Source organism: Choristoneura fumiferana, chromosome 21 (assembly GCF_025370935.1).
Source record: "Choristoneura fumiferana chromosome 21, NRCan_CFum_1, whole genome shotgun sequence".
In the NCBI taxonomy this organism is placed as follows: Eukaryota; Metazoa; Arthropoda; class Insecta; order Lepidoptera; family Tortricidae; genus Choristoneura; species Choristoneura fumiferana.
This window is the reverse complement of record NC_133492.1, coordinates 2,196,141-2,219,433: the sequence shown is the minus strand read 5'-3', so window position 1 is coordinate 2,219,433 and position 23,293 is coordinate 2,196,141. Positions and strand designations below refer to the sequence as shown.

The 23,293-nt window shown below is 36.1% G+C and overlaps 1 protein-coding gene across 1 annotated transcript in view; it reads left to right on the top strand.

Moving 5' to 3' along the window:
* LOC141439931 (uncharacterized) overlaps positions 1–22,764 on the top strand; it is a 33,023-nt gene extending 10,259 nt beyond the window's left edge. Inside the window, exon 3 of the mRNA XM_074104395.1 lies at positions 22,628–22,764. Within this exon, the coding sequence (XP_073960496.1) occupies positions 22,628–22,729 (102 nt within the window). The 3' untranslated portion in view covers positions 22,730–22,764. The remainder of the gene's footprint in view (positions 1–22,627) is intronic.
* Positions 22,765–23,293: the final 529 nt, after the last annotated feature.

Sequence of the window (23,293 nt, the reverse complement as noted above, 5' to 3'; positions counted from 1 at the left end):
AGGAATATCCGACTGATTAGATTTATTTATTAACGCTGTGTTAAAAAGTTTGTTCTAAATAAATATGATGTACACAACGAAATAAAGTCTTCGTAGGCATCTTTCTTTTAGCGTTCCGTGGGTGGAAATTTTAGTGGAGCTTCTAAAAACAAGAATACCAACAGGTATGTAGTTTTCATTTGTTGAATGAAACTATAGTAATTTCAGATGATGAGATAATAGGGGTACATATATATAAAGTACTATAAAACCGTACAACTTTGACCTTTGATATAACTTTGCCCAAGTTGTAATTTTTTAAAACATCTGAAATAAAACAAAATTGACTGATTTGTGACCACTTTGTGACATGCACATTTCTAAATCATTTTTGTATATTTTTTTCCCTGTTGTCACGAATAAATCTTTTCTTTTCCCTCGATATTGGAATATTTCTTTATTCCTGACGGGAGTTACTTCTCCTTTTTAGGGTTCCGTACCCAAAGGGTGCCAACGGGACCCTATTGCTGAGACTCTGCTGTCTGTCTGTCTGTCCATCCGTCTGTCACAGGGCTTTATCTCTTGAACTGTAATAGCTACCCGTGTGATGTCGGGTTAGAATTAGACCTCTCCATTTCTTCCGTGGATGTCGTAAGAGGCGACTGAGGACCGTAGGCCACAGGCTAGCAACCTGTCACTATTGTACCGTTTTTGTCAAACTTAAAACGTAAAATTGCTAAAAGTGGCTCCGAAGCTGTAACGTTTCGTGTGCTTTGCCTACCCCATTTAGGCATACATGTTTGTGTGTACTAGACACTTGAAATGTTGACAGATTATGTAGGTATTACTGTGGCCTCTATAACAACAAATACTAATAAGTAAAATTAAAAAATAAATGGAGTTGTCATACAAGAAACGTGTTTTTTCCCAGCGTTTTTTGGTTACTAGGCGTTGCTAAAACTTATAAGTGAACTGTTTTAAAACATTGTACGTACGGAACCCTTCGTATGTACGAGTCCGACTCGAACTTGACCTTTTTTATCCTGCTAAGGCCTTTTTGTTACAGCTTATATTTAACTCCGCGGGCAAAATAAATATGAAGGGCAAAATTGGACGGTTTTATAGTACTAAAAAAATAGTCTTCTATTTATAACAGAAAACGAACGACCAATAATTGAAGGATTTTAAATTGTGTTTATGTATGTAGGTAAATTATTTGATGGTGTTACATGACTCTCATGCAGCTCGTGAATTTGCTGCTCTGTATGTATGTGTGTTCTGGTGTTCTAAGTGACGATTAAATATTCACAGAACAAAAACAACCAAAATATCTAAATATCTTACGATATTAATGTTTATTTGTTAGGCCTTTACCATATGTAATTTGACTTTTTATGAAAGTGTAGTAGGGAGGATTTCTGCATGACACACACACATGTGTCGCACAAACACAGTTGTCTTGCACTTGTGTTTGCGGAGTGGCAAAGGAAAACGTTGAAGTTATTAATATGATTCAATCAAATAAGTTTACACTTTATGACCTAGTCTCTATCACTTCGTGTTTGAACTGAAATAAGACTCAGAAAACAAGTAAACGATAAGTTGGGAGATCACTAATGGTATTTTTTCAGGAACGCGGTGAGGTATCAGCGGCAATTTCTCGTTACCTTTATCAAATACCTTGCTTGCTACCCTTTAAAGTAGTGATAAAAATCAAACTTCTATTTCAACGCAAACAAATTGTATAATTTTATGACACAGTCATTGAAATAGTACATTACTGCAAAGACCAGTAAGTAAGCCATAAAGCTTGTATAGTGCTTTTCTCAAAAATGATGACGATGATGATGATGACGAGGATGATGATTGTTAGTGATGGTGACGATGATGGTCGTTGATGGTGACGGTGATGATGATGATTGTTAGTGATGATGATGGTCGTTGATGGTGACGATGATGATGATGATTCTATAATGATGATTTTGATGATGATGGTGATGATGATGATGATAATGATGATGGTTGTTGATGATGATTTTGATGATGATGCTGATGATGATGACGGTTGATTGTGATTATTATGATGATGTAGATGATGTAAATAATATAGATGATAATATAGACGACGTAGATAATGATAATGATGATGATGCAGATATGTATATGATGATATTGATGATGATGACGATGATGATGATGTAAATTATGTAGATGATGATGATGATGATGCTGAAAACGATGATGATGATTGGGCAGAACAAACATGACATGTACCTATGTAATATTTCTTCTGACATGTGTAATATTTGTAACACCTGTGTAAGTTCCTGCGGATTAAATAATTTCATTTTATTTCATTTCATGATGGTTAGGATGTCGATGACGACGATTTATATGATGATGATGATGAAGATGGTTGATTGTGATCATTATGATGATATAGTTGATGTAAATTATGTAGATGATTATATAGATGAAGTAGATGATGATAATGATGATAATGCAGACATGTATATGATGTATATGATGATATTGATGATGATGACGATGATGAAGATGTAAATTATGTAGATGATGATGTAGAAGATGATAATAATGTAGATGGTGATGATGCTGAAAACGATGATGATGATTGGGGCAGAACAAACATGACATGTACCTGTGTATGTTCCTGCGAAATAAATAATTTCTCACCCTGGAGATCGCATAGATCGATATTTACTTGACATCTTATTTCGAAACTAATTTATTATTTTGTCACTAGTAACGTGCTAGCACAAGTCTTTTCGCGATAGTTTTAATCTTCTTCTGCGTGAAACATAAACATTGTAGTAGAAAAATAGTAGAATTATTATATGTTCAATTTTTTTAACAAACGAGTTGGTGTTATGCTCTATGTCACAGGATGACTAAATATTGACTATCCATATCGATAATAATATCACTCATGTTTAGACTTTGCTCATGTCTAGCTTTAGAGACATTCTTGACTGAGCCGGCCGCGATAACTGTAGTAGGTAGTATGGCGTTCTTTTTCGAGTGTCATTGCTACTGAACTGTCAGGTTGCCTTACAGAAGAAAAGGAAACTCGTGTAAAATGACAATCTCGCATACAGATACCCAGAATCAAGAACCAAAATCAGAAGAATTGTATAAGCTCATATATTGATAATTTTTATTGTGAGCTTACTTTTTTTAAATATGTGTAACTATTATTACAAATTATATATTTTAAGCTTCTGGTACCTTGACTTTTGTATTTAGGACTATTGCATGGTAGGTGCACGCGGCTATTAGCTAGTTTTATAAGATCTCCGCTTACAAATTGTATCTTTCGCGTCACTGCTTTCATTATAGTGGCATCATAATAATGTTTGATTTTGAGTTTGCATTACATTATAGGCACTAAGTAAGTATAGAAGTTAGGTTGGTCAAAACTGTCTTATTGGCTGTACATTAATTTTCACCCAATCTAGTGTCCCAAATTTCAAATTTGTCAATTTTCAAAATCACTCAATATGCCTGACTGAAATGTTTTGAATGAAATCTGGGCCATATTGTCCGAAATAAAGGTCTTTACTTATTATTGTAATAGCTGGTTCAGATTTTCGATCACGAACCCATCTGGACCCGGTCATTTGAAAGGCATGGGACCACAGCCAACATATCTAATATAGATGAGATGAGCAGAATTTTGGAGGTCTATCCCCTAATACACTATAAGGATGTGCTAGCGGACAGGCCTCTACAGTTGTCAGATCCGAACAGTAATTCACATGGAGTGGGCTATGGCGTTATAGGATGCCGTATACAGCATTACCGAGATATGGAGTGAGATAACGGACACCTACCATTCCAATTTTTCCAATATCATATAAATTGTACTTTTAGTAGACGATGACATGCCGTTCACTAAATGGGCCGCTCAAACTATTGACCCCCGGAACAACGAGGTGTAGTATAATATAATGCTTCAAAAATGTGTTTCACATACTTTTATTCTGACCTAGAAAGACGTGTAATAGTATGTGATATTTTTGATTGGTTCGATTGCATCGAAATAAATACTTGAATAATTGAGTGGTTTCGGTGTTACCAGGTTCCTTGACCCTTGATGCGTGGCTTTACTGGTACGTCCATGAGGCATATGTGCTATATGACCAGTGATGTAAATAATGGAGTTGTTCTTTCAATAAATAATAAACTTTATTACATACATTATAATAATTATTTTTATTCTTGAACCACATTTAGATATTGTTGATTGACTGGACAGCGGGAATATTTAACTTGTATCACAGTTTATACCTTTTTTTTGTTCTCAAAGTATTAGCTGAATCTAATGCCGACGTTGTTCACTAGCAGACCTGACCCCCTGATCCTGATAATTATTCTCAAACGCTGTCTAATGCGACATACTGCATTTTACTTACCCCAAAGAAAAGATTGTATGGTAGAACTGCAACTGTCACAGGCGGAACGGCAGTGATGGGCCTGGTAATTGCAGCCTGCTCGCGTGCTCGGACAGATGAGAGGAATAGAGCAACAAAATAATTAAAAGAAACTGGAATTAATCAAAATACCACGCACAGGACTTATCACGCTAACACACACGAGTAATATTTACCTCGATGTTTCGGCAACATTACAGTGGCCGTGGTCACGAGTAGACTGAAGTGTGGGGTGTCAAGTCTGCCTAGCAGCGCGAGTCCTTCGAACTACCCGCACTTGGTCATTTTTATTTGTCACCCCACACTTCAGTCTACCCGTGACCACGGCGACTGTAATGTTGCCGAAACGTCGAGGTAAATATTACTCGTGTCTAAAAATATATTGTTTCCAAAATAGTTACTTGATTTATAATGCATAATATTTGGCATGATAATTGGGATATGAATTTACTGTACCAGCGGGAAAATTACAAATTAATTATACCCACTGCCCGGTCAACCAGACTAGTTAGCCGTAGATCCTACAGGCAAAGAGCGCTCAAAAAGTAGCAAAGTAAATACATTCCCTTTTTACTCTTAGTATTTGAGGACATGTATAGTTATTTTCACACCTCTCCTTCAGAAAAGTAACTTTTCCTCCCTGACGAGAGGGAGCAAAGTGGAACTTTTCTGTTCAAGGCTTTTCTAAGTATTTTATTGCAAATGCAATTTTTTGAAGTTGATAATTGTAAAGCCACGCCATTTTCTATGCTGGTTGTTCTTTAATAATATTTAGAATTTACTTCTTTCAAGTTTCTTAATGCTCGGTGTGAAAAGTTGTATGAGCGACTCGGGAGAAAAATTATTTTCATCTTGTGCGTTAACACTTGAATCCCTCATTACGCTCAGGATTCTACTTTAGGGGTGAATTTCGACAAGCTTGAAATTTACCTAATTTTGGTGGCTTTTTTTATTTTTGTTGTCCGAGTCAAAATGATATATTAACAATACGTTACAAGTCATAATAAATATTGTGTCGTAATGGCCCTTCATTATACATAGTAGTTTTGGAGATATTATGATTTTAGTAATTTGATTACCACCAAAATTGCTTGTACCCACCAAAATTAGATATTTTGGCCACCAAAATTGCACATCTACACCAAAATTAGATGTACTTGTGCTAATTCAAGGTAAAAAAACATTTTTCTTGATCAAATTGTCTGCTGGATATAAAAAGAAAATAAATGTTTTATTAATCGTTTTAATTGTACCAAAATCTCTACGAAAATACAATGTTTAACTCGTAGTAACAAAATAGTTCATTGTGTCTTAAGGGCGGTAAATAAGGAATTACGAACGAGAGTCTATTAGAAGCCCGAAGTCGATGATAATGCAATTATATTTTCATCACACTTGCTCTTAAACAGTGTCGTAACATGCAGGCTACCATGGTTGCAACCCCCCAAATAAAACCCTCGACCTTAATGTGCTAGTCATGAAACCCGTGGTCGGTAAATGAGTCATTGCCCGTACTAATTTTCTTGTCATGAAGCCCAAGGTCGATAAATGAGTGTGATACTGCATGGCGTGCTGGTCGTGCTGGCGTGCAGAAGCACGTCGTGCGCATGGTCAGGCTGGGGGAGGGCGGCGCGGAGGCTGGCGCTGCCAAGAGCGTAGTCAGCGGTATCGGCAATTTTTGAAAAAATATTTGTTTTTCTTTTACAAATATACAATTTTACTCGCAAATGTGATGAAAAACATTGTATGTCGCACGGGCGGTACTAGAATTACGAACATCGACTAACTAAAGCTCAGTCTTCGACTTCGGGCTTCTAATAGACTCTCGTTCGTAATTCCTTGTTTATCGCCCTTAAGACACAATGTACTATTCTATTCGAGGACTTCTTCTCTTGATTGTTTTTTCTTGCGGTTAGCCATTCTAAAAAAATAAATTAAGTTTTTTTACAAATAGTGATAATTTAGTTTTATTGTAAAGTAGGTATCTAAGTGTTTATATTTTACTTGAAATAAGTGCATTGAGTCAATAATGTTGTAAATGCAAAGTTTTAAATGTAAAAGGCTTAAAAATGAAATTATAATTATGTGGGTGGGCTTCAAATTACCACCAAAACCACCAAAATTGATCCACCAAAATTAGAAAAAGTGCATAAAAAAATGATTAAAAACAAAACCGTATCATTCACTTCCAATTTAACTTTATATTTTAAAAAGGAAACTTTTAACATGCCTCGCATATACTTCATACAAAAACAAGTATTGCTAAGTCATTAGTTACATACACCACCAAAATTGCATTAAAAAGTATTTTAACACACCAAAATTAGATACTTACGTGCTTGGCGGACAGATCCAGCAAGATATGGCACGTGTGTCATCGCTCAGTGCAGGAGCGGAACTAAACGCACAGGTTAACACACGTTTGTTGGTCTTATTGCGTTTCGTTCGACCACAAAAACATCTTCAATATTTACCACCAAAATTGCCAATTTCACATGGACAAATTTTAGTGCCTAGTTTTGAGTATAAATTCATGTACTAATATTTATTTATATATTCTTATAAGATACTTGAACTAATGAAGAATAAAATACAATGCATTTTTAGTTAAATAAATGGATGTTATGGTTCTATCATAGACATTCATCAAGAACAACGGATACTGGACGCCACACCAAAATTATGATTTCAATGAAAAACATTTTTTTTAATAAACATTAATGACTTTTATAAAACTTTGCAATTTGGCTTAAGATAAAAATTTGTTTTCTTTTTAGAAAAAAAAATAAACCTCTAAAACAATTAGTCCACACCATAATTATCAGCTCTGCCGCCAAATTTTCTCGCTGAGATAATCACCCTTAGAATCCTTCGCTACATTCTGGATTCTACAATAGAATCCTGAGCGCAGCGAGGGATTCTAAAGTAGAATCCTGAGCGTAATGAGGGATTCAAGTGTTAACGCCCAAGATGAAAATATTTTTGCTCCCAAGTGGCTCATACAACTTTTCACACCGAGCATTAAGAAACTTGAAAATAACAAATTCTTAATATTATTAAAGAAGCATAAGCATAAGCATAGAAAAATGGCGTGGCTTTACAATTATCAACTTCAAAAAATTGCATTTGCAATAAAATACTTAGAAAAGCCTTGAACAGAAAAGTTGCACTTTGCTCCCTCTCGTCAGGGAGGAAAAGTTACTTTTCTGAAGGAGAGGTGTGAAATAGTTATTTGTGTCACAAGGGAGCAAAATGGTATAGAAAATGACGTGGCTTTCCAATTATTAACTTAAAAAAATTGTATTTGCAATAAAACACTTAGAAAAGCCTTGAACAGAAAAATTGCACTTTGCTCCCTCTCGGTAGGAGGAAAAGTTACTTTTCTGAAGGAGAAGTGTGAAAAAAAACTATTTGAGCATTTCTAAATAAGTTTGTACATTTGATTTGCGACTCCTATTTGTGATAAAAAATTGCAGGTATGTAGAGTGAACGATACTGAGTCGTAATAACATAGTCTCTCAAAATGTCCCAATTGGTTTGTATGGAAATTTCCTGTTTTGTTACCAAAACTATGGATTTGCGGTAACAAAAAAGGAACTTTCCATACAAATTAATTGGGACATTTCGGGAGACTATGTTATTTAAACTCAGTGAACGATTCACTCTATCTACCTGCAAATTTTTCCCAAATCGTGTCGCTAATCAAATGTACAAACTTTTTTAGAAATGCTCATTTTAGCACTGTAGCTTGCTGTGACAAAGTACCAAACTTTTCAGCTACCTATGAGCTTGACTGCTTCGAATTAGGTTTGATGCAACATCTGTCTCCGATGATGACGTGTCAGCTAAACTGAACGTTCCCGTAGTCTGCAAATACGACGGACTATTTGCGGTAGTTCTAGTTCCTTCACAAGACCTTGAAGAAACAACTGCGTTATTTTTCCGCCTTTGTACCTTTGCAAGAACTGAAGATGCTACTGCGAAAGGAACAAAGACAAAAAAATAAACGCAGTTTTTCCTTCTAGTCTTGTAAAGGAACTAATGCAAAAAAAACGCAGTAGTTCCATCGCACGAACATCCAAAGGAAGCACTGCCAATAATCCAGTACGCACGACTACAACTCTGCTGGATCGGATAAAAATCCTAGCAGATAATACTTACAATAGGTAGTTATATGATACGAATTGACAACTGTTTTCGACTCGAAGGTAACAAAGGGAGTGTAGATGATTTTGGAACTGCTCGTAGTCTTCGGCTGATTGTGCCAAATCATCGGTTATGATTATCCTAACAAAATCAATTTATAGAGATATGTAGGTACAAAATTAGCACGGGATAGTTTTTTACCGCAATTTGATACCAGTTATCGGCGAGTGGGTGAACTTTTGCTGTTATGTAAGTATTTCGTAAGTATTTATTTATACCTATAAAGGCAAAACATGGCCTAAAAATGCATGAGATTTGGCAAACATACAATGGAATTATGGAATACTCCTTGAGGATCGCAGAGGTGCAAGAAGTTTTTTTTTAATTCGAATACCTACACTACAGAATAGATTTTTTTCTTCAACGGGAGCGAAGCCGCGGGATTAAGCTAGTAATTATATATACGAACTGAGAAATCCAGATGCAGAAGCCTAGATAAACTCTTCGTCAACTCTTTTCATGGTTAGCAACTTATTAATAATTGATATTAGCAGCTTATGATTACTAATTCTCTACCAAAAGTCTTACCACAGAAATTGAGTGATGATGATGATGATAATTAGGTTAGTAAACTCTGTATGCTTTTTATTACCTCTTTTGATAGAAAGAGCTTACACGAAGCACTGTTCATAAAGTATTAGGTATGTCTAAAGGCACTGTTACACATGCTCGTTACTAGCATGCTTATAAGAATGCTTATGAGCATGTTCATGGACTGAAGCAAACGCGTTCACACTTGCTTATTACCTTTCCCCCTTCCACCCCGTCTCGAGCTTGCGACTAATAAGCATGCTCGATAGTAGCATGTCCTGTTCACACATGCTACTAGTTAGCATTTGCTCAATAGTAGCATGCTTTCTTGCTACTAAAGAGCATGTGTAACAGTGTCTTAAGGGACTTTGGCCTTACGGATGCCCTTGATAAACTTGATTGCCTGTGCATTTCTGTGCGTGTCGTACAAGGTGACTAAGAGCCCTGGTGGCAGCGCTCTCTATTGCTAACTACGAATTCCAAACTTCAGCTCTGCGGCGTGGAAGGTAAGGACAAACCACCGCACTATTTTCCCAAGAAACTCGTCCTGTACATTTGCTACCGATTTTCAACCGACGACCATGACCACATTACGACACCTCCTACGTATACTGGTACAAGTGCATAATCATAAATTTACAGGAGAGCTGTTCAAAGGTTCAAAAACCTGTAACTTTCTCATTTGGTGATATAACTTTTCAAAATTTTGCATTAGTTCCAAAGAAAATATTGGCTTTCTACCTGTATTCATGGAATTTTGAAATTTTTTATAGTTTTTGAGAAAATGGCAGATACACTACTATACGCGTATTTTACATCTTGTAGTTGTGCGGTATACTGAGCTAATTACCACTTGCTCCAGTATACGGCGTAATGCGTAGATTACTGATCTAACGATATTTTTATATTGTATATGAATTTTTAGATGAAATACTTATATGGCTTGCAATGAACAATAAAAAAGATGCTCTTTTACCTTCATCTATTGATTTATAAACGTTTTTATCACTTGCATCATTATACGCTAACATTAGCATGCCACTTGTACCAATATACCGCTAGTAATGTTTTAAACGTGCTATAAAAAAATACAGAAATATACCTTTATAAAAAACCTCACTTGAAATATAAATGGTTTTATTAAGAAAAGTAATTGTATTAAGTGCTTTAAATTAATGGAAGCACATTCAATTGATCCGTATTCCTGTTCAAATGTGTACTCATATTTTATTGTGAAAGGTTCCTCATGTGATACATATATCGCATCGCACCCATTTGTATCCACATAACGGTTTAGCTTTTTGTGCCTCTTCAGGGTTCCGTACCCAAAGGGTATAAACGGAAACCCTACTACTTTATACTACTTCGCTGTCCGTCCGTCTGTCACCAGGCTGTATCTCATGAACCATGATAGTTAGACAGTTGAAATTTTCACAGATTATGTATAACTGTAGTCGATATAATATATATATAACAAAAAATAGATCAGAATAAATATTTAAGGGGGCCCCATACAACAAATGTTTTTTTTTTGCCATTTTTTTGCTAATCCTAATGAAGTTGTATAGATGGTACGGATCCCTTCGTGCGCGAGTCTGATTGGCACTTTGCTTAAGACAAGCTTTGACATGAAATATTGAGTCAAAGTCAAAATATCTTTATTCAATTTAGATTGTAACAAGCACTTATAAATGTCAAAAAATTTACCACCGGTTCGTAAAAACCTCTGTTGAGAAGAGTCTGGCAATAAACCTAGGTATATTTTGTAAACAGATTTACAATCATATTTTAGTGATATCTATACATCACAAGTATTTAACACAACTACATATTTAAAACAGTTCTCAATTCGCTATTTGGAGTAAGCACTCGCCAATGCGGATCGGAATTATTTCCAAATTTCCCTATCCATGATATAATCATTAATTTTAATAATACGCCTTATATATTAATGTCTTCTTGACAATAGATTTAAATTTTGTGTCTGTTTCTGAGTCTTGGGAAACTTCTATAACTTCATACGGTTTACCCGTTTTCGCCATATACATAGCCAGGTACCATTTCTTAGGTGTGTATAAAAAAATGTGTAAAGGGTGTTATTAAAACCTGTACTATACTTTAAACCACATTAGGGCTACTAATTACTAATATGGTCCAAGTAGAAAAATACTGTGATTCGAAAAAAAAAGTTTTGTATGGAAGTGGAGTCGCAAGAAGACTTCTAATTTCGATGTTTTCCCACTTATATCGTATTAGTAATCAGTAGCCCTAATATGGGTTACAGTATAGTACAGGATTTTTTTTATCAACCTGTAGGTATATTGAAATTTACTGTTCTCATTTTAATTTACTGTTTTCTTTTTGGGGATGCTCAACTACCAAAATGCAATGTAATACTGCAATGTTATATTTCTAGCACGCGTACATGTAGGTATAGCCGAGGAAATTGAATCACGTACTGGTACTGGGGTGGAACCGTTGTACTACCAATGTTATGTTGACATCCCATACATTTGCCAAAGAAATCATAGCGAAATAGATTACGAAAAGGTTTCACATTGGATTTAGTTTCCATGACTGTCTATGAGAAATACGGCTATTGTGGTCTTGCCAAACCAAAACATGTTTTTTTTATATATACTATCAAATTATGTGCTCGTAGAACAGTTTAAACGGTCCGCACGCAGCGACGGCTAGCGCGTACACTGAGGCAACTGCCAGTTACACTCGACTTCCCCGGCCCCGCGACAATATCGGTGCCGCGTATAGTGGTGCATGTCGGTTGCCTCAGTATACGTTGTACCGATTAGCAAAACGGTGTTAGATGCATTCATATACGTCACTTTATTTCTAAAACTAATAGGAATATCCGTCCAAATTTTTTGTGGTAGGTAAATAAGGAAATATTAATCACAAAAATGCAAAAAACTAAAAATCAGAAATTTGTCACTTGTACCAGTATACGTAGGAGGTATCGATTAGCAAGAGTAGTAACTACGAAAAGTAACTATAAATATAACCTGGATAATAGCAAGACCATCAACCAAGACAAGAAACCGTGGTCAGAATCTTGGTAATTTCTCAATTTATCGTACACATATTATGAACACTTGAAAGGCGTTTGGCTCGTATTAAAATATGCGAACAGTTATCCAAGACCATGCTTCTAATTATCAATAAAATACCTATAAATTTTATAGGTCGTAGTAAAATTTTCGAGTAAAGTACAGTTGGTACAAAATTTCGTGACTCGATAAAAAAATGTGAATATTACTCGAAGGAGTACCCCGATCGGGTAGCTAAGTGTCGCAATAGACTTTCGCTAGCTGGCGCTGTCTATTTGAGTGTGTGCGTGAGCTCCTAGTGTCCGTATACGGCCGCAATTGACGTTCAAAGTAAAGCACCTCGTTTGCGGCTTTGGCGGAATATTTCATTTCGAGTGTGGGGTCAAAAAATCGGTTACGCTTAGATACTCCCGCCACTAGTTTTTGGTGAAATAATTCTTCATAATTTACGAAAAAAACCTGAAAAAAGGAACTATTGATAACAGCGCCATCTAACGGGACATTGCTCATGAGCTAACCAGGAGCAAACCCCTTAAACATTGACAAGTATATCATACAACATTGCTTTTACTCAGTAACTGTTTTTTTTTAATTCTGATAATTAATGTTTGTTTTCATATTGGCATTCATATATTTGTTGTATTTCTACTGACATTCCCACATTTTAGGGTTCCGTAGTTTCGTCATGTCTGTCTGTCTGTCTGTCTTTCCGCGGGTAAGCTCAGAGACCGTTAGTACTAGAAAGCTGTAATTTGACATAAATATACATATCAGTCACGCTCACGCCGACAAAGTATTACAATAAAACAAAAAAAAGTTTTAAGGGTTTTCCTCCCACAGACGTAAAGTGGGGGTGATTTTTTTTCTCGACTAACCCTATATTGTGGTGGGTTAGTATCAAGTGGTCAAAAACGGTAGTGGTCAACAGCATTAACTCACCTAAAAATCATTTGGGTAAATTTGCAGATAGTCGAATACGTAATCGGTATATGAAGCAACTCGTCAGAAATCAACCGTACAAATAAGTAGTTTGTCAAAGTCAAAGTCAAAGTCAAAATATCTTTATTCAATTTAGGCTATAACAAGCACTTATGAATGTCAAAAAAAATCTAAAACCGGTTCGGAAAAACCTCTGCTGAGAAGAATCCGGCAAGAAACTCAACGAGGTATATATATATTTTTTTTTTGTCCGAGATGTAACCCGTCTCTTCAGCTACTTGTCTTAAGATCATATAGACCAGGGTTTCTCAAACTTTCGGCTCCACGTACCCCTGTTAAAGTTTCCAGGTGACAGCGAACCCCTTAACTAATTAAATCCCCCCCCCTCCTCTAACCTCCCAAAGAAAACAATAAAATTGACTGTTGAACGATGAAATCAGTCGTGCGCGCGCCACCATGTGTGCCGCCAGTGCCTGCCAGTCATTACGCCACCATTACGTAAATCTTGTCGCGAACCCCCTGCCGTCGAATGGCGAACCCCTAGGGGTTCGCGTACCCCACTTTGCGAAACCCTGATCTAGACGATTTCGCAAATAGGTTAAAAAGTATTTGGTCAATAAAGCAACTCGTCACAAATATTATAAATCGTTTAGCACTCAGAATAGGTTTGTTATCTGGAATTGGCAGGCCACTTATGGAAGGATACTTGAATAATATAATGGTAGTAAATATATATCAAATTTACAAGGAAAATTATAACGGCTAAGATTGCTTGAGAATTATTAGTAGTTTAAGAGTAAATAGCAGCCTAAGGTATAAAATATACCTAAACTTGGAAGCTTCGTACACAATACGAAATCCTTAAATAGTACATTGTGTCTTAAGGGCGGTAAATAAGGAATTACGAACAAGACTCTATTAGAAGCCCGAAGTCGAAGACTGAGGGCTTTAATGAGTCGACGTTCGTAATTCTAGTACCGCCCGTGCGACATACAATGTTTTTCATCACATTTGCAAGTAAAATTGTATATTTGTAAAATAAAAAATATAATTGTTCCAAATATTGGCGATACCTTAGGCTGTGCTCTTGGCAGCGTCGCCCTCTACCTCCCCCTCCCTCGGCATGCGCCGCAGCGTGCGTGTGCATGTAGTCCATGTAGTCCTGCAGCAGCAGCGCGCGCAGCACCATCAGTACGGGCACCGACTCATTTACCGACCACGGGTTTCATGACAAGCACATTAAGGTCGAGGGTTTTATTTGGGGGGTTGCAACTATGGTAGCCTGCATGTTACGACACTGTTTACGAGCAAGTGTGATGAAAAAAATATTATTTGATTTTTTCGTAATTAGCCCATAGATTTTTCCACTCCATATACTGTGAAGTAGGCATCTCAGATAGAACACTTTCGTCCTCTTTATCTTTAGTAAAAATCCTATAAAATCTTTATCCCGCTTTTGATGGCCAGCATATAAAGAACGTACGAGAATTAAGTAGTCTTTAGATCCAACCATTTCATTTTAACGTTTACTGGCGTCCATTCCGTGTGGGTAGTAATTAGTGATACAAACATCACGGCAGATGTTTAACGGTGATTATGATAGCTAATGTGTTCGTGCTTCTGTTTAGTTCAGTATGGTGTGTCGTTAATTATGCAAATAATACGTTGTTCACTGCGTTTTTGGTGTTCAGATGGCGTGCTAGTTTGCAATTTATAAACTGTAGGTAGGTTAATGGTGGAATACTTTTCAACTTACACTTTTAAGTGAGCCAGTTCATAAATAAGGATACCACGTTGCCGTTGGAATCAGAGGCGGTATTGCGTAACGTTTCTGTCGTTCGCAATCGCAATCAAAAGACAGATTTCGCGTACAAAAACTGTCATTTCCGTGAAGTCGCCAAGCGGTCTCAGCGGAAGACCAGCGTTGGCCTCTACGGCCAGCACTATGCTGAGCTGAGACCGTTTCGCGATTTCGCAAATACTGTCAATTAATATTAATTTACTTTATACTTGTTTTATTTTGTGTACTTATGTAATTTGCGAAATGCGAATAAACGTTTTCTATTTCTATTTTATTTCATTTAATTGCGATCGATTGATTGCGATTAGGCAATACGGCCTCTGGCGTCAGATTTGATTTAAACATCCCTGCGATGTTAGATATTCATTATCGATGTCTGATGTTGCCAGTTATAATCCTTTCCAAATAGCACGGTGACACACGTCATTAAAAAAAAAAGAAAAAAAAAGAAAAAATATTTATTACCAAAAACCAGAAATAAATTTAAGCATTAATTCGGCGACACCCACACTAGGCAGAGCCTGTATCGTGGGAGTCAAAACATACAAGGTTACCCTTAAAAGTGCGGCTTGAAAAAAACAGAGACACAGATGTTATATAATAATAACAGATTAAGGATTGTAATAATGTAAATTTGAATCTTTTTTTTTTTTGCGATTTTCGATTAAATATGCTAAGGGTGTGTAATCAGCGGCGGCCTTTTCCATTGCGAGGCTCCGGGCGGCAGGTTTTTGGTCCCTTTGTCCTTCGTGAAAGAAAAGTTTGTGATGCGAAAATATAGTTAAAAAAGTCTATATATTTTTAAATTTGCTTGGGTTGTTGCGTTAGGCCCCTGCAAGAGCGAGGCTCCAGGCGCTTGCCCCGTTCGCCACCCCCTAAGGCCGCCGCTGTGTGTAATCGATTTTGGGCCAATTAACTTTTTTACCCACACTAATCCGTCCGCGACATTTTTCAAACAATTGCAGATTTTTGTTACTAAACATATTGTTTCTGTAATTTAATAGAAAGGTGTACGTGAATGTGAATACATGCCATCCTACGTAAGCTCAATCAACCTATTAAACCGTGAAATATCTTGTTGGAAGTACGATTTTTTTGGTAACGCCAGAGACAATTTTGGTATCGCAGGAGACGCCCAAAGTATCGATAAAATAGTTGATTGGCCCTTTTATTAGTGACATAGTTTATATTTTAACTAGTTTTTGCTAGGGGCTTCGACCGCGTAGCAAGTGTTTTTGTTTGTCTACCGGAATCTCACAAACCATGCGGCCTTTTTTGGCACTATATGAAAACCAATAACGGTAAAAAAATTAACAAAAACCGTAATAAAAAAATTGAATAACAAAGTAGCCTTTGCCGCGGTGCACTTTGATCATCGATCAATGTATGGAACAAACGTTTCCACATTTGTTGGCCACAGTAAAAAAATCCTGCAAAACGTTTTTTTTTACAAGCTTTTATTTAGTTTCAACTGTCCCGTTGTCTGTCCGTCTGTCTGCCTGTAGTCAAATCTTGCAAGCTAAATTCGATCAACTTACAGTAGTCGGATTGCGTTGAGATTTGGCATAATAGCGAATATTACTCAAAGCTCTGCGCTCTCTTATAATTTTTGTCGCCATCACGGATCCTATAGAAATCATGACATATTTATTAGTAACAAAATAACATAATATTTACATCGATAGTAAGGATAGTAACTTCCAAAAATTTGATTGAAATAATATGATGTTATGGCATCCTACGGACATTTATGTTACTCAAAAAAATTATAAGTTGACAAAAAGTACAGTCAGCAAAAACGCTTGTATTTTTTCTTATAAAACACTAATATTCCGTAAAAATTTGTAGACAAATTGTATAATTATAATTAACTGTCATGTCATGACATATCCAAGACCCGAGAACAAACATTCGTATTATTCATACAAATATCTGCACTGTAGGCCGATAGGACTACGTTATTTTGAGGTATTAAGTTTCAAGAATTCTAAAGTTTCTTATTTTTTGCCTGTGGGTACAGTCGTACCTATGAAGCTTATTGTAGCGTTTTGTGTCATTTTTGTTGCCTGCATTTTCAGCAATTTGAAGATTTGTGGTTGTTTTTTTTTTATTTGAATAAATCTCGCAAAATAAATTTAAAGTTAAAAATAATTATGGCATCATATCTAGGATAGCCTGTGGAGTATGTAAACCAAATTTGTGTCATTTTCGTCCAGTGCAAACTGTTATATGGACAGTATGTAAAAATGGTGTGAAAAAAAAAATTACAGTTTATGAAATATTTATTTCCTATTTCAGATTACTTACATACGCCTATAAAAAAAAGTTGTGCCAAATTAGACCACGCAATTTTAAGATTTTAAATTATTTTGTTTTCTTAACCTACAAACGCTTCAAAAAAATATTATAGTCATTAGAGTTCACATATTTTATATCATAAATGCATGATAAATCGACATTGTAAATTTGTGTCATTTTCGCCCACGATATTTAAATGAATAAAACATAAAAACAAATGGTTGCGGTCGAAACGGGTCGCGCGGTCAAGCGGCGGGGCGACGGGGGCATAAGCACGCAAACACGTTCGTTCGGTACGATTTCATCTATGGGAAGCATTCATATTAGATAATACAAGTACTGTCGTCGCATGTAAGTAGGCAATTGCTGGCTGAGTATGAGTATTAAACGCGAGTATGAGTATTCCAGCCGAGACTAATATAAACATTTTCTCAAAATGTATTACGATATTTAATTTTATATCAAAATTGCAGGTGTATTTTTCCTCTGAAAACACCACGAGCTGTTTCACACACATTAAAAAAAGTCCGAGGTTCTAACAAAATAACTGATACCTAATGGGTAGGTATCAGTTGTTTTGTTTTGTTTTGTTATTTTGATTTGCTAGATGTTTTTTTTTCTGGAACCAGATTGAATTGGCTGTAGGTACAGCAGGGCTACTGCGAAACTCAAAACTCGAAGTTCGTATCGTACTGTCCCTCTCGCTCTCGTATTAAATACTGTAAGTGTCAGAGGGACCGCACGACACGAACTTCAAGTTTCGAGTTTCGTAATAGCCCTGACTCGTGCCAACTTAGATATTACCGTGACCAAGTTTGAGACTTGATAATAATAAAATTTAAATGCGACATTGTTGTCGAGTATAGCGATCCTGCAATGTTTTTAACTCTTTCATTTTTTTTCGCTGGCCTTAAACTATGTACTTCGCCTATTATATAACTTAATGAGTATTGAATTGACTGACTTTTATCTCCGCTACGTAATAAACAAATTGCATAACTTTATTTTTTTGCATACTCTGAATGTAGTACCTATTCAAATAATTAAGTATGTAAATAATAGGTACATTAATTTAAGAATCAAAAAGGCTGATAGTTTTATATAAAAAAGGTTGCCTGGAAGCTTAGAGCAACCCGGGCGGAAGGGAGTAGCCATTCGACGCGTTCCTCTCTGTCAAAGTACAAGCCCAATTGGGCATACGAATTTTATAAAACAAGGCGCGCTCGGATTTCAAACTATTAGACCGAATCGAGAAGCGCGAGTGAACGCGGCGGTGCTAAAAATATCGAATTGTTCAGTTTCCTGCTGTAAAAAGAGATCTGGGACATCAAGCTTGCAAAATTATAGTGTTACATTTCACATGGAAGTAAATTGTTATCGTATTATTGCTATTTAATTACATTTAAACAACAAAGACGTACATTATTGTCGGATTCGTTTACCAACATCGAGTCCTAGCGGTACAAATTTCGGATCGGTCAAGCGATAAATCGCATAAGCGATAAACCGATGACTTAATCATGTTACTGTCAATGTGTTAGTTTGGAGTCATCTGTAAACGAATTATTAGTGTATTGTTGGGTTATTTATGTGTTAACGTCGTCATTACAGTCAGTTGGCAGTTTTGTTTTTGCATCTAAATAAGCCGAACTGCACTTTTATGCACATTTCCCCCCGCAACAAACGCCAGAACTATTTTAAAGGTAATCTACCGCTAAGGTTGCTCCCTTCCGGTAGGAAGCCCGCGTTGCTCTAAGCCTGGAAGAGATCGTTCTTAAGCGATAAGGCCGCCTGTTGTTTACCCTTGTCATTTTCATTCTGTGTACCTGTTCTGTATCGCTTACTATTTTTGGTGTACAATAAAGAGTCATTGTATTGTATTGTATTTTATATAAAAATTTAGAAATGGTATGTTAGTCGACAAAACTAATGTTAACTTTAACTGATTGGCATTAAGTTCGAAAATTCTAATGATCGAAATTTGACGTGGATCCTGCTTATGACGCTAAAGTCGGATTTGTATTTATCTGTCGTGTCGTGTCGTGTCGTCACGCATATATATAGTTAATTTAAATCTATATCTATATCTATAAGTATCCCAAATTTCAGCTAATGCTACCCAGCCGTTAAAGCATGATTGAGTAACAAACATCAAGATATACAAACTTTCGCATATATAATATTAGTAGGATGTGATCTAGCCCCTAAGCCCCTTCTCTCTCACTCGAACTTAAAGGAAGATGGATATCTTGTATCTTGGGTGTCTTGTATGGTCTTGTATGCCCAGCTCTAAAACCTGGCTATCGCGTCACTGCATATCTAAAATAGCAGCGCTTATCGTCAACAATCCTACCGGTGTGAAGTTAGCGGCCGATTATAACCCAACCAAATTAAGAAGTTTAAGTTATTATTTGCATTTGTGTGTTCATAAGAGTGACAAAAACACAATAACTAGCTTATATTCAGGGAGAAGTATTCAACCTGAACGTCTGGTGAAGCAAGAAAATTATTGCCAACTACACCATATGAAAAAAAAACACCAACATGGAAATGAAAACCTCTTCAAATCTTTCCATAAAATAACACTGGACACTAAAAGCTTTCTATAAAAGCTGCAACTGTTAACTAACCTCATCTAGTCTAGGAGCCACATCCAATTTGGAAACGGGAACTCTCTGGTTTTTTGTGGCATGTTATTACGCACGCTGAGAGCTTTCGATCAACGCTTCAAATGTCCACTAATCTCCTTTCGTTTTGAAGAAAAGGTAGAGTTAAAGTTAGCGACCGAAAAAAAAAACTAAAATAAAAATAAAAAACAATTTGAAAATGCATTTCATCCAGAAATTTTAATAAGATGATTATGCATTTAAAAAGCTTTCAATCAAATCCGAAACTGCCCATAACCAACGTCTAGTACGGGAGCTACGCCCGAATAAAAGTAGGCGTAGTGCGTAATAATATGCCAGAAAAAAACTGGAGAGGTTCGCATTTCTAACAAGTTGTTATTCTCATTTTATTACAAAAAAAAAATACGCCAGTTTCTTTAAATCGGGTGTGGCTCCTAAACTAGATGAGGTTAGTAAATTCTTGCAGCTTTGTATCCCGTATAAAGAGGTTCGCATTTCCAAGTTGGTCGTTTTGTCATATTACTGCAAAATTTTTCGGCCGCCTACTTTTATTCGGGCGTAACTCCCGTACTAGGCTTTGGTTATGGGCAGTTTCAGATTTGATGGAAATCTTTTCAAATGCATAATCGTATTAATAAAATATCTGGAAGGAACACGTTTTCTTATCAATGTTTTTTTTATTTTTGTTGTGATTATTTTCGGCCGCTAACTTTAAATCTACCTTTTCTTCAAAACTAAAATGAGGTTACTGGACACTTGAAGCGTTGATCGAAAGCTCTCAACGTGCGTAATAACATGCCACAAAATACTGGAGAGGTTCGTATTTGCTATTTGCAACATGTCGTTTTTCTCATTTTATTACAAAAAAAAAATACACCGCTTTCATTAAATCGGGCGTGGCTCCTAGACTAGTTGAGGTTAGTTAGCAGTTGCAGCTTTAGTAGAAAGCATTTAGTATCCAGTGTTATTTTATGGAAAGACCTGAAGAGGTTCGCATTTCCATGTTGGTGTTTTTTTTTTCATTTTAGTTTCGAAGTTTTATATGCTGCTTGTTTTAATCTGGTGTAGCTGGCAATAATTCTCTTGCTTCACCAGACGTTCAGGTTGAATACTTGTCCATAAATATAAACTTGTTTGTGTCATACTAACTACTAAATATAAACTAGTTTGTATCATATATCAACTAGTGTGTGTGTGTTTTTGTCAGACCTCACAAATGCAAATAAAACCTCAAACTTCTTAATTGGGTTGGGTTATAATCGGCTGCTAACTTTTGGCCGCTTACTTCACACCGGTATCTGGTAGTAACATCTTGGTAAAGCAGCCAGGAGCGTCTCCTCAGAAGGGAACGCCTCAGTGATTAATGACATCGATTTGAAATTTGGTACGGAAGTGTTGTTTAGATACAATGAAATTACAGTCAACCAAAAGTAATCAGCAAAAAAAAACTAAAACTTATTAGGTAGGTATCTCGTAAAAAATTGCCATGGGATAGGCATAAAATCTCGAAATGACAAGCGCTAGACTTAAATTCATAAAATTTTGCACAGCTGTTTTTAATACAAAGTCAATGATAACTATGATGTAATTTTTGGGATTACCCATGAGAATTCAGTAAAATCTCGAAATCAATTAAACTGTCAGATTACGCGTGCGAAGCCGCGGGTAATATAAACAAACGAACGCTGCCAGCCGGCGCCCAAGCACCCGATGTACTCTTCCCGCGCTCGCCATTCGCGCGAAGTACGTTTCGTGGTAGTTTTTTTTTCAAATAATGAGAATCCGTGGATGAAAATGACACAAATTATGAATAGTGTTTTTTTACACCGTTAATAATCAAAACACATAAACTCTAACAACTTGAATTTTCTTTTGTGGGTTTTACAGGGTATTGTATTAAAAAAATTAATATCTATAAATATCGTGGATGAATTTGACACAAAATATTTTGGATAACAGATATCAGTATTTTAAAACGTCTGACATCTTTTTAACAAACTGTAATATTCTTTTAGAGTTAGTTGGGCGAAATGTTAGGTACTGTTTAAAAATCAGGATTCCCGTGGATGGATATGACACAAAATGCCTATGTACATCAGTTACTGCTCAGATATTAATAAGAAAGTAAAATTTTCGTCTTTAATTTTTTTTTCGTCCAATACTAATTGAAAACACTAATACCTAAATTTCTACTTATGCAGGCACCCAAAATGACACAATTTTTTGTATTAGGTTGGGCAAATGCTCCGGAAGCTATATGCGAAAAATAAACAACTTTAATATTTTTGAAGCCTCAAAACGTAGTCCTACGGGTCTACTGGCCGGGATTCGAGCCCGGGTCCTCAAGCTTTAGTCAGGTTCTCTAACCACTACAATAATATCTATCTGATAATATGTCTATGTAATAAGTAATTATAGATATAACCCACAAATGTACCCCCTATCGCATAATATCAATTTGAATAAGTACCCACCTATTTTTATTTATACATAAAAATGTAAATTAGGATAACTTTTCTAATAGGTTAGTTATATAGTTAAGTTTTGCACAGTATTTATATATGGAAGTGTTTTGAGTGCTTCATTTCGCCAACAAACTGTCATGCAGTTTGGCGAAAAAATGTGTTCATGTATACCTACACTGTGTAATTGTTAAAATTAAATAAATAAAAAATATAATGTCTAATTTAATAATTATCTACTGTTAAATGTTTTTAATTAATTCTCTAGGTACGTCGTGCAGCTCTAAGCAAGCTTCTCCTGAAGGACTTCATTCAAGAGGACTGCGAGCTGAGGAACCTCGGGCTTGCGTACGCGCCACCGGACCCTTGACTCCAGATTCTAGAATATACGTATAATATACGACTACACGGTTTGGCGATTTTTATTTCACTCCTAGTTTTTATCACCAAAAGGTCCAAGGGCCTATTTCACCGTCGTTATTTGAAAAATTTGTGATGCCGTCTCTGTTTATTTGGACGAAACAAACAGACCTGAAACTTATCAATGAGTGCTTAAAAAGGCGATAGGGATGCTGGCAACTGACACACAGCCTGTAGCGTGCACGAAGAAGAATTTCTAATAGCAAGCTAATCTAATAGCAATAGTAGGCATTTGGCGACAGGCAAAATGAGGGAAAAATGATTACCCGATCGCAACGCAACCGACTCGATTCGACAGTCGAGAGTCGAGATAGGCTATGTTGCCGAATACGAAAAGATTGTCTGTGAGCAATAATAAATGAAAGAAAGAAAGAAAGAAAATGCGTTTATTGCCAACAATTAGGTAGGTATATAATGCATATTACACAAGAAGGGTACATACTCTAAAAATTAAGTTAACTTACTAACTATATGCGGGTTCTATAAATGGTACGTATTATTCTTATTTTGTTTG